This window comes from Heloderma suspectum, chromosome 6 (assembly GCF_057233095.1).
Source record: "Heloderma suspectum isolate Gila_16-S chromosome 6, 16-S_ref, whole genome shotgun sequence".
In the NCBI taxonomy this organism is placed as follows: domain Eukaryota; kingdom Metazoa; phylum Chordata; class Lepidosauria; order Squamata; family Helodermatidae; genus Heloderma; species Heloderma suspectum.
In genome coordinates, this window is record NC_139463.1 from 104,777,815 (window position 1) to 104,799,128 (window position 21,314).

A 21,314-nucleotide genomic window follows, 5' to 3' on the forward strand; every position below is an offset into this window, starting at 1 on the left:
CCTTCCTTGTCCTCGACCTCTCAGAGGCTTTTGATACTGTTGACCACGGTATCCTCCTGGACCACCTGGAGGGGTTGAGCATTGGAGACACCGTATTATGATGGTTCCAGTCATTCCTCTCCAGCAGGTACCAGAAGGTAGCACTGGGAGAGAAGATTTCAGACCCGTGGCCACTCACTTGTGGGGTGCCACAGGGTCCATCCTCTCCCTGATGCTATTTAAAATCTATGTGAAGCTGCTGGGGGCTATCATCAGGAGGTTTGGGGTGCGGTGTCATCAATATGCAGATGACACACAGCTCTACCTCTCGTTCAAATCTCCACCAAGGTTGGCCATAGAATCCCTGTCCAAATGTCTGGAGATGGCAAGTGGCTGGATGGGGAGGAATGAGCTGAAGCTGAACCCTGACAAGACCGAGGTACTTTTGGTGGGAGACACAAGGAGGTTGGGGGATGTTGACCTGGTGTTGAATGGGGTACGGCTACCCTTGAAAGATCAGGTCCACAGCCTGGGGGTCATTTTAGACTCCCAGCTGTCCATGGAGGCTCAGATGTCAGCTGTGAGCAAGACAGCGCTGTACCAACTCCATCTGATACGGCAGCTGCAGCCTTACCTTCCTGACCATCTGCTCCCATCAGTAGTACGTGCCCGGGTCTCCTCTCATCTAGAATACTGTAATGTGCTCTGCATGTGGTTACCCTTGAAGACGGCTCGGAAGCTGCAGCTGGTGCAGAACGCGGTGGCTCACCTGATTAAAGGCAGCCACCAGAGTGATCACATCACTCCGGTGCTGAAGGAGTTGCATTGGCTACCAAATTTGGTTTTCTGGGCCAAATTCAGGATGTTGGTTTTGACCTTTAAAACCCTATACGGTTCTGGCCCAGCCTATCTCAAGGAACGCCTCCAGCAACACCAGACAGGCCGCTCAACAAGATCAGCCTCGGATGGCATTCTCTCTGTCCCATCAGCCAGGACAGCTAGACTGGTGGGGACGAGGGAGAGGGCCTTTTCTGTGGTGGCCCCCACTCTGTGGAGCTCCCTCCCTAGGGAACTCCGCCATGCCCCCTCTTTAATGAGCTTCTGCCATGCATTGAAAACTTGATTGTTCAGGCAGGCATTTGGGGTGGGTTAGGGTATTTTTAGAAATATGATGTTTTAATGTTTAATTTTACTGTTTTAGACTGTTTGTACTGCTGTACATCGCTCAGAGTGGCCGGGTGACCGGCTAGATGGGCAATTTAGAAATTTAATTTATAAATAAATAATTTAATAAATAATAAGGAGGACAAGAATCTCTCCCCACATTATATATTTCCTACAAGGAAGCAGGTCCAAATATGCCCTTGCTCAGCTCCCATTAATTTCAACAGGATTTTTATAAGACTGGTTCCTGGTGGATCTTGCCCTACCCTAAATGGCACCCCAAACCTGCCACTTGAGCAACTACCACACCTTGAAACAGGACACGGCCACCTCTGTTTGAAAAGCACTTCAACATAGGAAACAATATAATACTCACATATAGATTCTCATTGTGTGACCATTGTACATTATGGGTTTGGGGCTTGTCTGAATTAGCTTTCAGGAGTCCCTTGTAACCCAGTTACAGATTGGGAAAGTTGAGCTCAGGGAATTGCTAAAGAGAAAACAAGGTTTGGCCAAGTCCTACTCAGAAGTAGGGTTCAGACTCATAACAAAATGCAGCATAATACACACATCTATAATCATAAGACATTGGGTCTCATGCAGTTTCCCAAGTATTTTCCTTGCAAGAAATTATTATGTGTGAAGCAGACCTAACACCTCAGAAGCTATGGTATTCTGTTGACCAAAACACTCAGTTGTTTAGCTCAGTTCAAGGGACAATTTATCTATCACTCACCATCACAAGGAAAGGCCACAGGTTTTCCTGGTTCAGTTGCACCTGTGGGAGACAGAATGAAGGGTATCTTGCATTACAAAATGAAGAAAGATGATATCCACCAAGCTGGATATCAAAATGGAACACAGGACTTTGCTCACACTTCAGTTCTTCATAGGATATATCCTTGAATCTGCCCTATCTCTACCTAGTAGCAGCAGGTTCATCCAGCTGCAAGGAGGCCTGAAATCCAACATCTGCTTAATGTTCACTTCATTAGCACACTCACACCTCAAAAATAACAGAGCCATTGTTGTTCATGTATTATACAGAAAGTTATCCCCACCCCCCACCCCACCACAAGACAGCAACAAAAGAAAGTGATCGCATTTTCCAGGGTTCAAACTGCATCTTTAGTTTCTGGAAAAATATGATTTCCACCACTCCCACCCCAGCTAATGCTTCACTGCAATTTTGTAATGCAGTGTGAAATGTGGTTTCTGCAGTATCTTTAGCGCCCATTGCATAGTGCTTGTGCAGCCACTAATGACAACTTGTACAACCCCTGCCAGTGCTTTCACCGTCCTCTAAACTTTTAAAACTTAATCTAAAATTATTTTGAGATTGAACTGTACCACCATTAAAAGCAGAAAACGGGTGGCCACCAGAAAGACTTCCCTTTCTCCCTGGAGCAATGCTCTTCCACTTGCAAACTTTCCTTTAAATGTATTTCTGGAGTTTGTTAACTATTTCCAAGCTGTGTACCTGCCCCCCGCTCCCCAAGCACTAATGAAGTACACATCTCCCCCTGTTTTTAAAAACATAATGAACACAACAGCTCTACAGCGAGAATATCCACGCACCCCCATCACTCCATCATGTGAAAATTAGGAATACCATCACTGCCTTTTAAAATAAGATTTGATCGTATAATGCTAAGGCAAGTGCAATAGGACGGCATTTTTCTTGGTCATGCAGAAAGACCCAGACCGCAAGCCATTTTTAAAAAACTTGTCTATATCTGGAACAAATCTGAAGATAGTGGATTGGATCCAATTTAAATTAGTAGCAGTTAGTTCCCACTCAACTGAAATCCATGGGACTTATAAGTTTGTCATCATGACTGCCTTTCCACACTGATTTTAATGGGACCTGTGTGCGACCAACTTAGGATGGATCCAAAGAGGTAAAATAATCTTTAATGTAAGTCGCACAAAGTTGTACCTGCTCTGAACATTTGTTGGTACTGCTGAGTAAGGCTCGCTAAGAACCTTCATTAAGAATCCAGGCAACCCTGACAGGGAGAAGAACAAGAACAACTTCCTGACCCATGGAGAGGAGCTTGGCCAGACAGGCGGGGATGAGGAGGTGAGCATGCAGGCCTGCAGAGATCCTAGACGATCATTTTGCCACACATCTACACCTGGTGTGTGGTAAAACTCTCCTCATAATTGAATAGTGTTCCCCTGACCCTTACAGATGATCAGAGTACCCTGAGGGGAGCTGTCTCTCACTCCAGGGCAGCTTGGTCATCATCCTGAAAATAGTAAGGAGGATTTGATCACACATCAAGAGCAGGTGAGTAGGGAAAGGTATTATCAGCTGTAACTACCCTCACAACTGGCTTAACCAAGTAACACCATGGTAAATGCCAATGGTATCTATACAGAGGTGCAAGAATTTGTGTATTTTCCTACACTGTTCATTTACCTTCAAGGGCTATAACAAGAGGCCCATTTGTTTGAATAAGTTCCCGGTAGAGCTGGTCTTTCATTGTTCCATCCCAGCCTGGCACCACCTCAAATAGCTTCTTCATCTTCCTCACATCTGTCTCTTCAGCCATAATGCTGAGATACGCATCATACTTCAGGGCAAAGCCAAGTAGACGAAACAATATAATGTCCATCCCAGAGACTTGCTGGATCAGCTCCTGCTGGTGCCGTTCCACAAAATGTCCTCCTAGGAAGAATGTTTTTAAAAGTTGCTGTTAGATGTTCCCATGAGATGTGGATACATATCACTGAACCAGAACTACAAACTAAGAATTGTGGAAATCTCTATATAGGAGCTTGTCTCAGTCTTAACCCCAATCCACGACTCTTAAGGAGAGATACTCATTGCTGTCTACCTTTGAGTTGAGCAACCATTCCCCTTCTTTAGTTGGGAATCTATAAGGCCTAGATCTGTTGTTCTTCTTTAGAAGCCCCTTGTGAGTCCTTCTGCCTCACTCCTTTTCAAAACTACATCGTCTCCTTTCCAATGTATGCAAAGAGCAAACGTTACTTTTCAAAAGTGGGTTTTTTTAAAATGTTTCCACGTATGTACTGGGTACATTTCTGAGCACTGCAGAGGCTGCTGAAAAGCTTTTGTCCAATCCCCAAACCATGGGAATGGAGAAAGGCCCAGATGTTAAAAGGAGTGAAGCACCTTCTCTTTGGGGACAAACCCAGGGTACGATCAATCTCTAGAGCTACAGTGGATAGGTATTCTGTTAGCACTGATTTACCTTCGATTTCTTTGAGGAGGTGTGCATTGGTTTCCATAAGTGCCTGGTACAGCCTGTCCTTGCGCTTCTTGCCCCAGCTTGGCACCAGCTCATACAGCAACCTCATTTTCTGCCTGTCTGTGCCTGCAGCCATGGTTCTCTCATACTCATAAGGATCCAGCACAGTGTCCTTCAGCGCATTCAGGATATGCCGAGCCCCAGAGACTCGGCGAATTAACTCTTCTTTGTGCTTCTCAACAAGATGTCCCTCTGATGAGAAAGAAATTAGGGATGTGGTTGCTAATGTGCAGAATGTAGCGCTCAGGGACATTCAGGATGTGTTATGCACACATGTGGGAAAGAAACATAGGGAGCAGCCTTATACCGAGTCAGATTCTTGGTCCCTCTAGCTCAATATTGTTAACACTGACTGGCAGTATCTCTCCAGGGTTTCTGGCAGGATTCTTTCCTAGCCCTACCTGGAGATAACCTGGGACCTGCTGCATAGTCTACCACTGGGCTATGGTCCCTCCATAAAGGGAGAGTAAGAGACCATTTTCACACTAAGGGCCAGACTGAATGCCACTAAAACCTACTCTTGTCAGGACTAAAGCCCACAGTGGTCCTGAGAGATACCCATCACCAAAACTCTAGCCAAAGGAGGAAATCGGCTGGCCAGCGAAGAAGATGCTTGAACAGCAACATGCTTTAACAGTGATTCATGTCACAAGGCTTGAACACAATCAAAGCTCCCGGTCAGGCTTGCTTTCTGGTCTGAGCAACAAGGGAATTCCGCTTCATAAAGTTCCTTGCCACAGACCTGGCTCACCATAACCTCATCCCCTGCTCATAGCTTGCCTCATTCTCAGGGCTTTGCCCCATCCTAACTTGGCAGGAGCCAGTCTGACACCTCTGTCTGAAGTGGAGGCCAGTGGGGAGAAATCTGTTCATTTGCAAACATCCACTCTGAAAGGTGATGCTATGAGAAAGGCCTGCCCCCAAACTTTCCCTGTCCTGACATAATCCTTGCATCCAAGGCGACACGCCATAAACCTTGCATGGCCTTCCATTTCTTTACCCTCGAGCTCTAATATAAGATTTCTGTTTGTCGACTTCAGGGCCTCGTAGAGCCGATTCTTGCGCTGTCTATTCCAGGTTGGTATTAGCTCATACAGCTTCTCCATTTTCTGCCGGTCTGTGTTCTCAGTCATGATGGCCTCATATTGCTCAGGATCTAAAGTGCAATGCAGGAGTTGCTGCAGGATAATGTCCATCCCAGAGACTCGTCCTATCAGCTCTGATGCATGTCTCTCAACAAAATGTCTCCCTGAAAAATGAGAAATAATAGAATACTTCTAGATTTGTGTGTATATTCCTTTTGTGCAAAGGCCAGAATATACCTGTGCAACATATAGCGTGAGGTCAGTTAACTGCTTTTGCCTGGAGAATCCAGGTTGATTAGCTAGGGGCCATTGTCAATGAGTGAGAAACCTTTCACAGAAGGAGGAACTCTCTTCCATTTCTTACAAGGGCAGATTGTAATGCAAATGCTCACAATGATTAGGCTAACAATTGAGAGGCTGGTTAAAAATTACCAATTTTCCTGCGTGGTGGTTATTTTGTTATGATTATTTACTACATTTAAAGCAGTCACAATTTTTCTTTAAATAGGGCCTGCTCCTGTAAACCACCTCTCTCTCTGTAGCTCTCATGCGCGCGCACGCGCATGCACTCACACACACACACACACACAGAGTGTGGCTTGTTAACCATCTTGAACAACCTAAAAACAAATCATGGGTTCTCAAGGGGCTTGTTCAAGAAAAATAAGCCACACTGTATGGTTAACATACCACCCTGTGGAAAATGCATTGTGGTCAGACAACACGATAACCCATAGTTCAACAACAACCCACACTCAACCACTGAGTGTGGGTTAGCATGTTGGGTGAACCCAGCCACATACACACACACACAGAACAATGCAAGAACCACTTCCCTGTGGTACAGTTCTATAATTCTGGAGAGTGTGTACAAGGAACATAAGCACATAAGGAAGGTTACAGGAATCACAGGTCTTTCCCTCCCAATTGGCATTCTTCCTCACAGCAACTGTAATATGTACAAATGCCAGGTGGCTGCATGCTGCTAGCTGAGCACATGTGGTAGTTCTCAGGACACAAGCTCTCTGCATTAGGGCTGGATAGCCCAAAACCAAGAATGTCAAATGATTGGGGTAGACAGATGGGTGAGATAAGCAGGAAGCCATTATTTTAATCCATGAGTTTTTGAGATCTTATTTCCAATCAGCATATTGATTTACCCTCCAGTTCTGCAATTAGGAGTCCATTTGTTTCCTGTAGCACCCGGTATAGATGGTCTTTGCATTTCTTGTTCCAGCTTGGAACCAACTCATATAGCTTCCACATTCTCAAAACATCTGTGGGCTCAGATATTATATCTTCATATTGCTCAGGATTCAGTGCAACACCAACCAGCCTGTTCAAGACTTCAGGGACTTGAGAGGCATGTCCTATCAGCTCATCCTGGTTTTGCTCCACAAAGTGTGTCTCTGTAAAGCAAGAGGTTAGAATTACTCATCATCTTCTTCCTCTGTCAGGAATGGGAAATGAACACTTTCATTAACATCTCCTTCATCAGATCTTCCTGGCAAGACTTATTTATGCATGAGTTGTTTAACCCTCAAATAACCCCTGCCACCCGGGTGCAGATGACACAACAAGCCATATTCATAATGGCGGACAGCACACACTGCAGACCCTTGCAGGTAAATTAGCCCACAATAGGCTGCCGTGTCATCCGAACTGGCCCATTGTTTGATTACATTTCTACCCTGCTTTTTTCCAGGTCACTCAAGGCAGTGTTCCCGGGTGGTGTTCCATCTAGACAGCGCCCACACCCAGACTTGCTAAACTTCAGGAAAGTTGCTGCTGTATAATAATTTCATATTATATAATGACTGCCATGGCAGTACAAGGGGATCTAGGCACATTCCTATCCCCATTCTCTCATTTTGCACTGAGGACAGAACTTTGCCTCGTGTCCCACTTCCCCAAATCTATCTTTCTTCCTTAAAACAGAACCCATCACGCATCCATGCATGAATGCCCCTACAGATTTAACCCACAGCATCCTCTAATATGCTACAAGCAATGAGTAGGAGAAAGGGAAAGCTAGATCATATAACATAATTTAGGCAGAACTATTAAGTAACTGCAGATAAGGAATACTTTGCAAAGTAAACAATGCAGGAAAACAACTCAGAAGTTGGGGAAAAGAGGGACATTTTAGGAACCAATTCCTGAGAACATTGCTACATACAGAATCGCAACAGGGGAAACAGCAGAAGTGACACACTGAGGGCAGGTTTGCCCAGTGCAATAAGCCACACTGAAAATAAGCTACAGTGCCTTGGTTTTTTTGATTGCTAACCAACGTTACTCCTGACAGATGAGGAGGCACCCTGTGGCTTGCTGTGGCTTGTTTTCCACGTAGTCCTCCCACCCGCTCCCAGCACATATCCCATGAGCCTTTGTGGCACAACCTCAGCAGCTTACGCTGCTACTCCACTAATGAGCGTGAATGCGCTCATTAGTGGAATGGGGGGGTCACCTTTGGGGAGATTTGCAAATTTAACTTAATTTTTTGGTGGAGATTTGCACAACTTTGCAGTAAGAACTCTGCTTTAGCAAATTTGCAGTAACTACTGTGCTTTAGCAAATTTGCGCAAATGTTCCCAGAAGTTTTTTTTAAAAGTGACATTAAATTTGCACATATCTCCCCAAAGGTGAAAAAATCACAATGTTATATTTGTGCAACTCTCCCCAGAAGTACAGGGGGAGAAGGTGCCTCTGTCTAGGGAGGTGTCAAAGTGGAGGAGTAAATTGAGAAGTGTCATTTCTTATTGATGTATTGGAGGAGGGGCAGATGGTGAGGGAGGAGGGAGAATGGAGGCAGGAGGCAGCACTCAGGACATCATGAGGAGCCAGGTGACTTTGTAGCCCTTTCCAACGAACTGTGCATAAGCCACTCTGTCGGGTTCGCACATCACAACAAGACACTCTGAAAACAAGCCACCTTGAACAACCCCAAAATAAGCCATGGGCTCTTAGGGTGGCTTGTGTGTGTTAAAAAACCACACTGAGGAAACCATACTGGGTTTGGACTTCACAACAAGCCACCCTGAAACAAACAAAGGTGACAACCCACCATGGGTTGTCAAGTCGGGTGAACCAGGTCTGAATATGAAAGGGCATCTCATTTATTTACAGGCAACACTGGAAGTTTAGTTTCAATCATTCCTTACCAACTCCCTGAGAATCCATAAGTCTCTTTGCTACTCCTTGCCACTGGATAGTCTGGAGCCCTTCCATTGTAACCTCCATGCCATAGTCCACCCCATAATAATCCACGAGAAGGCCAGCAAGTTCCTTGTGATCTGCATTTCTCAGCCTCTCCAATGGGATGTGTTTGTAGCTCTCCTTCAGTTGGATTACACTCAGTTGATCCTTGACTGCCCTGAGCTCACCTACATTCAGCTTTTCCAAGGTTTTTAGCAGACCAACTTTGTCAGGTGCTTCCATTTCTTACTTTACAAATTAGCAGCACACAGTTAAGAAATTCCTGTCCTGCATGCTGACAGGCAAAAGAAAACTGTACTTCTCCTCAGACTGCTCTCTGATTTCAGCATTTCCTCACTTCTTTGTTTAGGGCAGATCCCAAGAATGTTTGTTTAGCAATAGCATGTTTGACGTATTGTACAGCAGTATGCGAACCGAGAACTACCGGAAGTACAAGCTGGGTTTAGAAGAGGCAGAGGAACTAGAGATCAAATCGCCAACATTCGCTGCATCATGGAGAAAGCAAGAGAATTCCAGAAAAACGTCTATTTCTGCTTCATTGACTACGCTAAAGCCTTTGATTGTGTGGATCACAACAAACTGTGGCAAATTCTGAAAGAGATGGGAGTACCAGACCACCTTACCTGTCTCCTGAGAAACCTGTACGAGGGTCAAGAAGCAACAGTAAGAACCAGACATGGAACAACCGAGTGGTTCAAAATTGGGAAAGGAGTACGACAAGGCTGCATATTGTCACCCTGCTTATTTAACTTATATGCAGAGTACATCATGAGAAATGCCGGGTTGGATGAATCAGAGGTCGGAATTAAGATTGCTGGGAGAATTATCAATAACCTCCGATATGCAGACGATACCACCCTAATGGCAGAAAGCGAAGAGGATCTAAAGAGCCTCTTGTTGAGGGTGAAAGAGGAGAGTGCAAAAGCTGGTTTGAAACTCAACATTAAAAAAACGAAGATCATGGCATCTGGCCCCATCACTTCCTGGCATATAGAAGGGGAAGAAATGGAAGCAGTGACAGATTTTACTTTCTTGGGCTCCAAGATCACCACAGACGGTGACTGTAGCCATGAAATTAAAAGACGCTTGCTCCTTGGGAGGAAAGCTATGGCCAACCTAGACAGCATAGTAAGAAGCAGAGACATCACCTTGCCGACAAAGGTCCGTCTAATCAAAGCTATGGTTTTCCCAGTAGTAATGTATGGCTGTGAGAGCTGGACTATAAGGAAGGCTGAGCGCTGAAGAATTGATGCTTTCGAACTGTGGTGCTGGAGAAGACTCCTACGAGTCCCCTGGACTGCAAGGAGGTTAAATCAGTCCATCCTAAAGGAAATCAACCCTGAGTGCTCATTGGAAGGACAGATAATGAAGGTGAAGCTCCAATATTTTGGCCACCTAATGCGAAGAGAAAACTCCCTGGAAAAGACCCTGATGCTGGGAAAGACTGAAGGCAAAAGGAGAAGGGGACGGCAGAGGATGAGATGGCTAGATAGCATCACGGATGCAATGAATATGAACTTGAGCACGCTCCGGGAGAGAGCGCAGGACAGGAAGGCCTGGCGTGCTATGGTCCATGGGGTCACGAAGAGTCGGACACGACTGAACGACTGAACAACAACAACAACAACAATCCTATGCATGTTTACTCAGAAGTAAGCCCTAATGTGTCCAAGGGGACCAGGACTGTAGCCTAATTTGAATATTGGCCAAGGCCTTGATTTGCATTTCTTTGGGGTTTCATTTCAAGGAAATTCCATAAAGGCTCCATAGCAGCTTTCCCTGCTCTGAAAATAGGCAGACAGGATGTCACATCCAAACCTCCAAACACTTGACAGAGCCTTCTTCAGTACACTGGAGTTCTGGGTTTGTTTTTTAGCTTCTACAAACGTGCTCCAAGAACATTATCAATACATTCCAACACACCATTGTTTTCTACACTTGCTTTGCTTCTTATTTCGGCTCAATGAAAAAATAGCCCTTTGCATTTTTATTTCATTATTTTTTGTTTCTGTAATAAACCCATTTCCTTTTACCCTCTTTCCTGTATTCTGTTTGGTAATATATGTACACATCCATGTCATCGATGTCCTCTCATTTGTTTCTGGCATTTTCCTGCCTTTTTATAATTCTAATTTCTGTTGTTGTTGTTGTTGTTGTTCAGTCGTTCAGTCGTGTCCGACTCTTCATGACCCCATGGACCACAGCACGCCAGGCCTTTCTGTCCTTCGCTCTCTCCCAGAGTGTGCTCAGCTCAAGTCCATATTCATTGCATCGGTGATGCTATCTAGCCATCTCATCCTCTGCCATCCCCTTCTCCCGGCAATCTTAATTCCGAGCTGTGATTCATAATTCTGATTTCTAGATAAGCAATTTTAACCCCCTCAGTTGACTATACAAAGTTCCTATCTGTTTTTACGGTCTGTATGATACCAGTTTTGATTTTTTTTCCCTTCACTTTTTAAAAAGAAATGTTCCCCTCCCACCTTTAGTTTTATATTTTCCACACATCTTTATGTCACTCTGCTTTGGACTAATATTAAAGTCTGGTGTCTTAACTTGAAATGTGATTGAAGGTTTTTCTTTCCCTTACTACTATCACAATGCTGTTTTCTACATTCTTGTTTCTTTCACCTGAATGGATACACATCTGTTCTTTTTTCTTTGTTCTTCTCTTTTCCTTATTTGTTTGTTTAATGTTTAGTTTTTCCTTAATACATCCCATTTGTTTTATGGTGCTTCCCGTCTTCTACTGTTAATATCTGCACACGTGCATGTCATGGATGTCCTTTCTTCTTTGCTTTTGGCATTTCCCCACTTCATTTATAATTCTGCTTCCTGGTTATAAGCAATCTATTGGGCTGTTATTAAGGCCTGGTGTATTAACTTGAAGTAAATAATGTGTTGTCTTCCCCTTCCTTTGCTCTCAGATTCCGCAATATTTTGATCATGAAAACAATTTCACTTACGCTACACTGGACTGATAATAAAATTTCCCACCTTTTTTTTAAAAAGGATATATTTATACCCTGTAAAAAACCTCTATATTGATATCATTACAGTTCTGTCTGTGCCTTATTCTACTCCCTTTCTTCTTTCCTTAAACATATTTTCATCAGAAATGTCTTTTGTAAATTTTCTCACTCCCCTTTTTCTCCATTTATATGATTTTTCATGCTTCCCTCTGGAGTACTGCCTGCCATATCATTTCACCGCTACATCCCCCCTCCTCAGAAACTGGTCTGAGGTTTGGTCTGTCACAAAATCTACAACACCACAGAACACTTTAGCGCAGTTTCTGAGGTCAACTGTCACTGTCTTCCAACTGCCAACTTCACCACCAACACCACCAACACCCACTTTCATCACTCTCAGGCCTTCTAACAGTGTCTGATGATCTCTTCAAAAGGGAGAACTTTCAAGGCAGATCCTTTTTTATTCTTCAACATTTTAAAGGAATGTTGTTCTGCTCTCTGCACTTCTCCAGTAAGACCTTCCAGGCCAGGGACAAACCCAAGTTTGGTTTCCTTTGGAAGCAACTCATTGAAGACTTAAAAGGATTTTGTAATATTTCTTTATTTACAAATATAAAGCTTGAACATAGTTGGAGGTACACTTTAACATTCCAACAGAAAGCCAGATCCTCACATCAGATCTCCAGAGTCCCTCAAGCAAAAGGCACTTCCCAGAAGCCTTTCTTTGATCCACTAAAAATGGCAGGTCTGTCTTTCAACACAATTCTATTGTTGCCACCCAGATGAAGCTTGCCCCCTCCCTCTGGCTGGAGGAGAAGAATCAGGGTAAGCCATCTCCTATCTCCCCTAGGCCATTCCTGATAGAAAGTGTGCCTGGAGACTTTGCCATTATTAAGGACAATGTGGTGTCATTCTGGCTCCCGTAACTCTCTGTTGTCCAACGCCTCCCCGCACACCCGCATCATTCTACATCCCACAACAATAATATTCTACATCCCTGGGGATTCCCCCCCCCCTGCCTTACACAGAAGCCCTGCCTTGTCTTTGAGTGACCCCGTTTCACTCCCCGACTGCATGGCCTGGGGCTTGAAGTGTACTATTAAGGAGACAGGCAAGAAGGGTTTGGGGGATAAACCACTGAGAGTCCCATTCAAGCTGAGGGAAAGCTGGGCCACCAAGGTCTCAAGATTAGTTCTCCAAAACTGGCTGGTGATTTGCAACAAAATCATTTTGGCAACGCTTTCTTTTTTAAAAACTGCTGCAATCCAAGGCCCACATTTCTCCAAATTATGATTCCTATTTTTTCTGGAGCGCTTCAAACTGGGAAAAGTGAAATTAAGAAAGCAGACTTTGGGCATGTGAGAAGTGTACATCGGTATGAGATCACTGGAGTTCCAGTAAACACATTTTTAATAAACAACATTTCTGAAAAGAAAAATGTCCTGCCTCTTAAATGAAGTCATTGATAGATATAAGGTGCAGGGAAAACATCTTTCTAATTAGGGCTTATTTCAGCCAAATCATGGCAGCAGGGGTAGGGAAAGGAGAGAGCTGGAGGAAGCCTCTTTTTCCCAGATACTCAACATTGTAACAAAGATTTTGGGTGACCTGAACACATAAAGAAAAGTGTTCTTCACACTTCCAGAGGATTTGATCTGGTCCAAATAATCTGGATGCACCAATGCCCCGATCCCAGAGAATGTGGGTCAAAGGGAAGTTATCTCACCCCCACCCCACTCCACCCCACCCAGAATCTGCAACAGGAGAGGCACAGTAGTACCGCAAGGCAGGCAGAAGTGAACCCTGAAACAGATGCACACTTCCAGTAAACTCCCATCACTGAAATACCCAAATGTGGAAATAGGCCTCCCATGAGAAAACAGTTAAAGTTCATGGCAGCCCTACCCAACTTCCTCTTTGTGATGAGTCACTGGGACAAGATATCGTGTATTTATCCACGGGGTGTGTGTGGGGGTGTGTGTGTGTGTTTGTTTCAGGATTGCAGAACTCTGCACTTATAATAGACTTAAGGGTTTTGCAGCATATGAGTCACAGAGATGTAGAGAGAAGGTGGGTTTTAAAAAGTATCTGGAAACAGTTTTTAAGGGAAGGTATCTGAGAAGCATCTATTCCCATGGTGTAGAAACTTATGCTTCCTTTATTCAAAGATGTTCCTTCCATGGCACCTAGGCAATGAAATTCTTCTCTCATGAGGCTGTTGTCCAAGCAACATCCCATACACCCTTTGAAGCCACAAGATTTTATAGACCCCCAAGTATCATATTTCTGTCCCCCTCCTGTAGGGGTGCAGAACCCTTGACCTGTGGACCTAGCCTGGTCCACTGGGCTCCCCAGTCCAGCCCACAGAGCCTCCTTGCATTCCTCCAGAGGACAGGGCTTGGCCTGCACACACCCCCGCCCCCGGAATCCCTGCTGTTATCCTCAGTCTCAGATGGGAGATTGGCGGGGGGCTCGGCTGGCGCTCGGAAGGACTCTTTCCAGTCCCGGCCACTTGGCCTCCCGTGGCGTGTGCCACCCTCATGGGGATTCCACACAAAACCAGGGACTTGACCTGTGCTGGGAAGAGCATCCTCTCCTCCCAGCACTGGCCAAGTCCTCCTTCCATCTCTCGCTGCCCCTGATGGGGACAGGAAGAGGTGCGCAAAGCTGGCGCCCAGCTCAGCCAGTGCTGGGAGGAGCTGCTCCTGTCAGGGCCAGCAGAGGGATCTTTTCAGAGAGGGGACAGCCAGAGGCCACGGAGGCGCCCGACTTGGCCTTCACTGGGAGGAGCTCTCCCCCCGGAGCTGGCTGAGTTCCCTTCTCCATGCTCTGTGCCTCTCGGCATGGGGAAAGGGAAAATGGAGTGGGACAATGACGTTGGTGGCCGTGGCAATGCCTAAATCATCTGGCCCATGGAGGTCCTGGTGGGGGGCAATTCCGCCCTTGCCTTGAACCACTTCTGTACCCCTGCCCTAGTGAGGGAAAGCCAGGGAGGAGAGAGCATAAAATGTTGCTACCCAAAAGCTCCAAATCCCTCCAGGTACTTCCGGGAATTTGGACCTCTCACTTCCTTTCCCATAAAACTACACAGCTGTAGTTTGGGACCATGTGAACACTTGGCCCCATATCAGAGCAGAGCCCGTCTGTCTGGGCTGCAGCCCACAGTGGATCTAGCGCTCCAGGCGGGTGCCACTGGGCTGCACACTGACCTGGGAGGAATCAAGGCTGAAGGGCCTCAGTGCAGTGGCAAGGAATGTGGGGAGTGGCCAGGGCTATCTGATTACGTGACGGGCACACACAGGAAAAGCATTTGGGAGATGGCACTGTGGTATAGCTACTGGTATGGCACAACTCCCCTTCATGGATCACTGCCTTGTTGTGGCGAAGGGGCTTGCGTAACTCAGTGAAGCCATAAGCTATGCCGTGCAGGGCCACTCAAGACGGACAGGTCATGGCAGAGAGTTCTGACAAAATGTGGTCCACTGGAGAAGGAAATGGCAACCCACTCCAGTATTCTTGCCAAGAAAACCCCATGGAACGTATCACAAGGCTAAAAGAGATGACGCCGGAAGATGAGCCCCTCAGGTCGTAAGGTGTCCAATATACTACTGGGGAAGAGCAGAGGGTATTTCCAAGTAGCGCCAGAAAGAGTGAAGCGGCTGGGCCAAAGCCGAAAGGACACTCGGCTGTGGATGTGTCTGGTGGTGAAAAGAAAATCCGATGCTGTAAAGAACAATATTGTTTAGGAACCTGGAATGTCAGATCAATGAATCAAGGTAAGCTGGAGGTGGTCAAACATGAGATGGCAAGACTGAACATCGACATCTTGGGAATCAGCGAACTAAAATGGACAGGCATGGGCGAATTTAATTCAGGTGACCATCATATCTACTACTGTAGGCAAGAATCCCTTAGAAGAAATGGAGCAGCACTCATAGTCAACAAAAGGGTGGGAAAAGCAGTACTAGGGTACAATCTTAAAAACGATAGAATGATCTCAGTACGAATCCAAGGCAAACCATTCAACATCACAGTAATTCAAGTCTATGCCCCAACCACTGATGCCGAAGAAGCTGAGGTTGATCGGTTCTATGAAGACCTACAACACCTTTTAGAACTAACACCAAAAAAAGATGTCCTCTTTATCATAGGGGATTGGAATGCTAAAGTAGGAAGTCAAGAAATCACCGGGATAACAGGCAGGCATGGCCTTGGTGTACAAAATGAAGCAGGACAAAGGCTAATAGAGTTTTGCCAAGAGAACATGCTGATCATAGCAAACACTCTTTTCCAGCAGCACAAGAGGTGACTGTACACATGGACATCACCAGATGGTCAATATCGAAATCAGATTGATTATGTCCTTTGCAGCCAAAGATGGAGAAGCTCTATACAGTCAGTAAAAACAAGACCTGGAGCTGACTGTGGCTCAGATCATGAGCTTCTTGTTGCAAAATTTCAGCTTAAATTGAAGAATGTAGGGAAAACCACTAAACCATTCAGGTATGACCTAAATCATATCCCTGATGAATATACAGTGGAGGTGATGAATAGATTTCAGGGATTAGACCTGAAAGACAGAGTGTCTGAGGAACTATGGACGGAGGTCTGTAACATTGTTCAGGAGGCAGCAACTAAATCCATCCCAAAGAAAAAGAAATGCAAGAAAGCAAAGTGGCTGTCTGATGAGGCTTTACAAGTAGCTGAGGAAAGAAGGGAAGTGAAAAGCAACGGAGAAAGGGGAAGATATATCCAACTGAATGCAGAGTTCCAGAGAATAGCAAGGAGAGACAAGAAGGCCTTCTTAAATGAACAATGCAAAGAAATCGAAGAAAACAACAGAATGGGAAAGACTAGAGATCTCTTCAAGAAAATCGGAGATCTCAAGGGAACGTTTTGTGCAAAGACGGGCATGATAAAGGACAAAGAAGGCAGGGACCTAACAGAAGCAGATGAGATTCAGAAGAGGTGGCAAGAATACACAGAAGAACTATACAGGAAAGATCTGAATGTCCCTGATAGCCATGATAGTGCGCTCACTGAACTTGAGCCGGAAATCCTAGAGAGTGAAGTCAAGTGGGCCTTAGGAAGCATTAGTAACAACAAAGCTACCGGAGATGACAGTATTCCAGCTGAGCTATTTAAAATCCTAAAAGACGATGCTGTTAAAGTGCTGCCCTCAATATGCCAACAAATTTGGAACACTCAACAGTGGCCACAAGACTGGAAAAGGTCAGTTTACATTCCAATTCCAAAGAAGGGCAACGCCGAAGAGTGTTCAAACTACCGTACAATTGCACTCATTTCACATGCCAGCAAGCTGATGCTCAAAATCCTACTCAAAACTTTCACTGGATCATGGAGAAAGCAAGAGAATTCCAGAGAAACATCTACTTCTGCTTCATTGACTACACTAAAGCCTTTGATTGTGTGGATTGCAACAAACTCTGGCAAATTCTGAAAGAGATGGGGGTACCAGACCACCTTACCTGTCTCCTGAGAAACCTGTACGAGGGTCAAGAAGCAACAGTAAGAACCAGACATGGAACAACCGATTGGTTCAAAATTGGGAAAGGAGTACGACAAGGCTGCATATTGTCGCCATGCTTATTTAACTTATATGCAGAGTACATCATGAGAAATGCCAGGTTGGATGAATCACAGGTCGGAATTAAGATTGCCGGGAGAATTATCAACAGCCTCAGATACGCAGATGATACCACCCTAATGGCAGAAAGCGAAGAGGATCTAAAGAGCCTCTTGTTGAGGGTGAAAGAGGAGAGTGCAAAAGCTGGTTTGAAACTCAACATTAAAAAAACTAAGATCATGGCATCTGGCCCCATCACTTCCTGGCATATGGAAGGGGAAGAAATGGAAGCAGTGACAGATTTTATTTTCTTGGGCTCCAAGATCACCGCAGATGGTGACGGTAGCCATGAAATTAAAAGACGCTTGCTCCTTGGGAGGAAAGCTATGGCAAACCTAGACAGCATAGTAAGAAGCAGAGACATCACCTTGCCAACAAAGGTCCGTCTAATCAAAGCTATGGTTTTCCCAGTAGTAACATATGGCTGTGAGAGCTGGACTATAAGGAAGGCTGAGCGCCGAAGAATTGATGCTTTCGAACTGTGGTGCTGGAGAAGACTCTTACGAGTCCCCTGGACTGCAAGGAGGTCAAATCAGTCAATCCTAAAGGAAATCAACCCTGAGTGCTCATTGGAAGGACAGATACTGAAGCTGAAGCTCAAATATTTTGGCCACCTAATGCGAAGAGAAACGTCACTGGAAAAGACCCTGATGCTGGGAAAGACTGAGGGCAAAAGAAGAAGGGGACGGCAGAGGATGAGATGGCTAGATAGCATCACGGATGCAATGAATATGGACTTGAGCACGCTCCAGGAGAGAGTGCAGGACAGGAAGGCCTGGCGTGCTATGGTCCATGGGGTCACGAAGAGTCGGACACGACTGAACGACTGAACAACAACAACATGGCACAACTCCATAATCACACATTCAGATTCAAATCACCCTTTTAAAATAGCTCATTACCCTGTTACAAATGAAGCTGTGGAGAGGCCCTGAAAGTTGATGGTGTCATGTAATGGACCCACAAACGTCTGTGAGTAATCAAACTCGATCACAGGATAAAAGCCTCATGTACAGAAGTCCCAAGACTCAACAGTACACCACTTTGGTCATCAATCATTCTTTTCTTTATAAACGAGATAGTGATAAAAAATAAGGGAGAAAAAAAGGGGCTACAATGCAAAGAACCCTATTCTGAGTACACCTTTCACAAGCTGCTTTTGAAATCCAAACTTTAAGCAGCAGCTTGAAATATGATGCAGGGAGAAAAGGAAGAACTTTAGAGCAGAGACAGAGAGAAAGAGAAGGAAAAGAAGAAGGGATTCACATTCAGTTGAAGTGGATGGGGAAGGGGATATACTGCTCAGTGTTTGAAAATGTTACAATAAATGGTTCTGACCTCAGCTGCTTGCAGGCACAGCAAAATTTGAAACATCCAGACAGGGACTGAGATGGAGCAAATGGACCTCTATGCAAATCAACATTTTTGAATGATTAGGGGCCCTTCAAAGGAATCAATTTCAAGAGATTTTCCCCCTGAGTTATCCAAGAAAGGGGCATATATGTTCTGGAATATTTAATTTTCACTTTGGAGAAGGAAGGTCCATATTCCCCCCTTCAAGCACCCAGGTCCTGCAGCTACCTTACCAAGGCAGCAATGTGGATGGTGTTCATTTTTTCCCCATTCACTTTTTTCTCAGAGCACATTTGCCAGGGGGTTAAATAGTTCCAGACAACCGGGAGTGAACATTATAATTGATTATTATACCACTAATCTAATACAAATCATTTTCACTGTATAAAGGCTTCATTGTCTTGTTATACCCAACATACAACTCTGCCATAAAATGGAACCATATTATGTTAAGTAAACATGGATAACAACTGGGGTTTTCATTAAAAAAGACATATACGACTGCATGCATTCCATGAATGCTAACTGCGTTTGAAACTTCAAGCATTTACTGCCCTTGTTCAAGGCACACAGACGTACTTCATTTTATAAGTTTCCTTCAGGGACTCTAATGCCTTTTCTTTAGTTATATTTTCCCAGGCTTCTGGCAGATCACTGGCTTAGCATTATATTGTCTGGCAAAATCATGATTGAACTCTTTAAAAACAAAATTCCAATAATCAGAAGCATCGATACTGGGATCAGGCTGGATGCTCCAGTCAGGGTAGCAGGCACGGTAATCCTTGTACGGATGCCATTCCTGTTTGTTGTCATCAATTTTGAAATGCAGGATGGAAGCCACATCAGAAGAGCAAAGGGAACAATGAAGCACTTGTGTTTCTTCCCATCTGTCACTTCAAAATCCAGAGCATCAAACTCAGATAGTATTTGCTTATGCAAATGTGGAAGGAAGTTCTCAACGAAAGTAGAAAACTGGCTAGGATTGGATGCATTCTTAAACCGTATCCCCAATAAACTGTCTTTAGAAATTACCAGCTCTTTCTGCATTTCTCTGCAAAAATTGTCCAAATGTTCAGATATCGTTTCAACATCTTTATGCTTCATGTTTTGCAGTGTTTCTCTAATTTTCTTTAGCACAGCAGAGATAATGCCTTACTCCATATTCTTCAGATCCTCACTTTTTGTATAGCGATCACATATTTGTCTCCTGATCCAGCTCTTCACAAACTCTTCATAGGTTGTCATGTATTTTACATAATTATCAAAATTCCAGTCTTCCAACAACTCCTTCTGGATGGTAAACTGGAAGAAGCTCCGACTCACATATGTCCTGGACTGGGCACTGTTGAGAATGTCGTCCACTATTTCTATCCCAAGTCTCATGTAAATATAATCTACTAGGGCAGGATGGAGACACTGATCACAAAAATCCTTAGCCATCTTTAGCTGGGCATCTTTTTCCTGATAAAGATCTCTGAATGTGGAGAAAAACTGAGGTTTCAGTTTCTCCAGGCGAACATGGGGATCATTTTCCTTAATGAATTCTTTGTGCATCTGCTGAAACATGTGAGCTGCTTCCCTCAAAATGTGAAGCTTTAGTTCCACTTCAAAACATGCTGTTGTATGAAGGCTTTCAGCTTCTTGAAGTGTCTCGTTGATCATACGCAAAAGTTCCCCACAATAGGTTTCATCATAATCTCCTTTGGAATTGACTTTTTGGCGAGTGTAAAACATGCATTTGTCCGTTAAGGATGTAACAAGTTCTTCTGCTTTATACATATATTCCTTTTTAGAGAATCTTTCTATCAGACTTTGTGATACAGGTGGGTGTATATACTCATCTTTCATGTGGAAGGTGTTTATCCTGTAGCTTTTGGGATCTTTTCTTTCTCCTACTTCCATGATGACTCGTCTTCCTCGATGGCTCAAATCCTTTCTCAGGTATGACTGCACCTCTCCATCTATTTCACGTTTTTCTAAGCGATGGAGTGATATTTCTGACAATGTTTCTCTTCACATCCTTTCAAATTCTCTTTTCAATTCTTTATCTTCTAATCTGCACTCTTTCTTCTTACATTCTTCAAGAAGCCCATCAACCTTTCTTCCAATTATTTTCAAATATTCCGCCTAGAGAGTATCAATCTTGTGCCGACCCTTTTTAATATGAATGGCTTCCTTACATTTGGTAGAAGAATAATGTTCAAGTTCTTTCTTAAGGCTGTTCGCACTCCTGACAAAAACTTCTCTGTACCTTTCTACCAGATGCAGATTTGCTGCTCCACTTTCAAAGTAGTGCTTCAAACTCTGCAATACTGTTTCTTCTCCAACCAATAGTTTTTGTTGAAGCTCATTTTGCAAGCGATCAAGTCTCTCAGGAGAAACATTTTGTATTTCAGCTTCCTGCTCAGATACCCAGACATGCATCTCTCGGCGGAAAGCCCAGTCCCATTCGGAATATTTCATGGAAAGGTGATTATGTGCTTCTGCTGTGAGGCTGTTCCGAAAGCTGAAGATGAAGTTCTCATGTTTTACGGCATTCTACAGACTCTTCACCCACTCAGTGAACTCAGGGATGTCCTTGGAAGCCCTCACAACTGAATGGTCCCTTATGAAT

The 21,314-nt window shown here is 44.4% G+C and overlaps 1 protein-coding gene and 1 pseudogene across 2 annotated transcripts in view; both read right to left on the bottom strand.

The window, feature by feature from the left end:
- LOC146342252 (interferon-induced very large GTPase 1-like) overlaps positions 1 to 9,048 on the bottom strand; it is a 50,161-nt gene extending 41,113 nt beyond the window's left edge. The window contains exons 1-6 of one of the 2 annotated variants that reach the window (XM_084805995.1): positions 8,674 to 9,048; positions 6,670 to 6,918; positions 5,425 to 5,673; positions 4,368 to 4,616; positions 3,572 to 3,820; positions 1,883 to 1,924 (exon numbers count right to left, since the gene is read on the bottom strand). In XM_084805995.1, coding sequence (XP_084662121.1) covers positions 1,883 to 1,924; positions 3,572 to 3,820; positions 4,368 to 4,616; positions 5,425 to 5,673; positions 6,670 to 6,918; positions 8,674 to 8,950 — 1,315 coding nt within the window. In that variant the 5' untranslated portion in view covers positions 8,951 to 9,048. Of the gene's footprint in view, positions 1 to 1,882; positions 1,925 to 3,571; positions 3,821 to 4,367; positions 4,617 to 5,424; positions 5,674 to 6,669; positions 6,919 to 8,673 lie in introns of those variants that run through there. The other variant, XM_084805996.1, reaches the window with a different exon arrangement.
- A 5,429-nt stretch (positions 9,049 to 14,477) lies between these two features.
- Positions 14,478 to 20,602, bottom strand: LOC146342253 (interferon-induced very large GTPase 1-like; annotated as a pseudogene).
- Between the last annotated feature and the right edge of the window lie 712 nt (positions 20,603 to 21,314).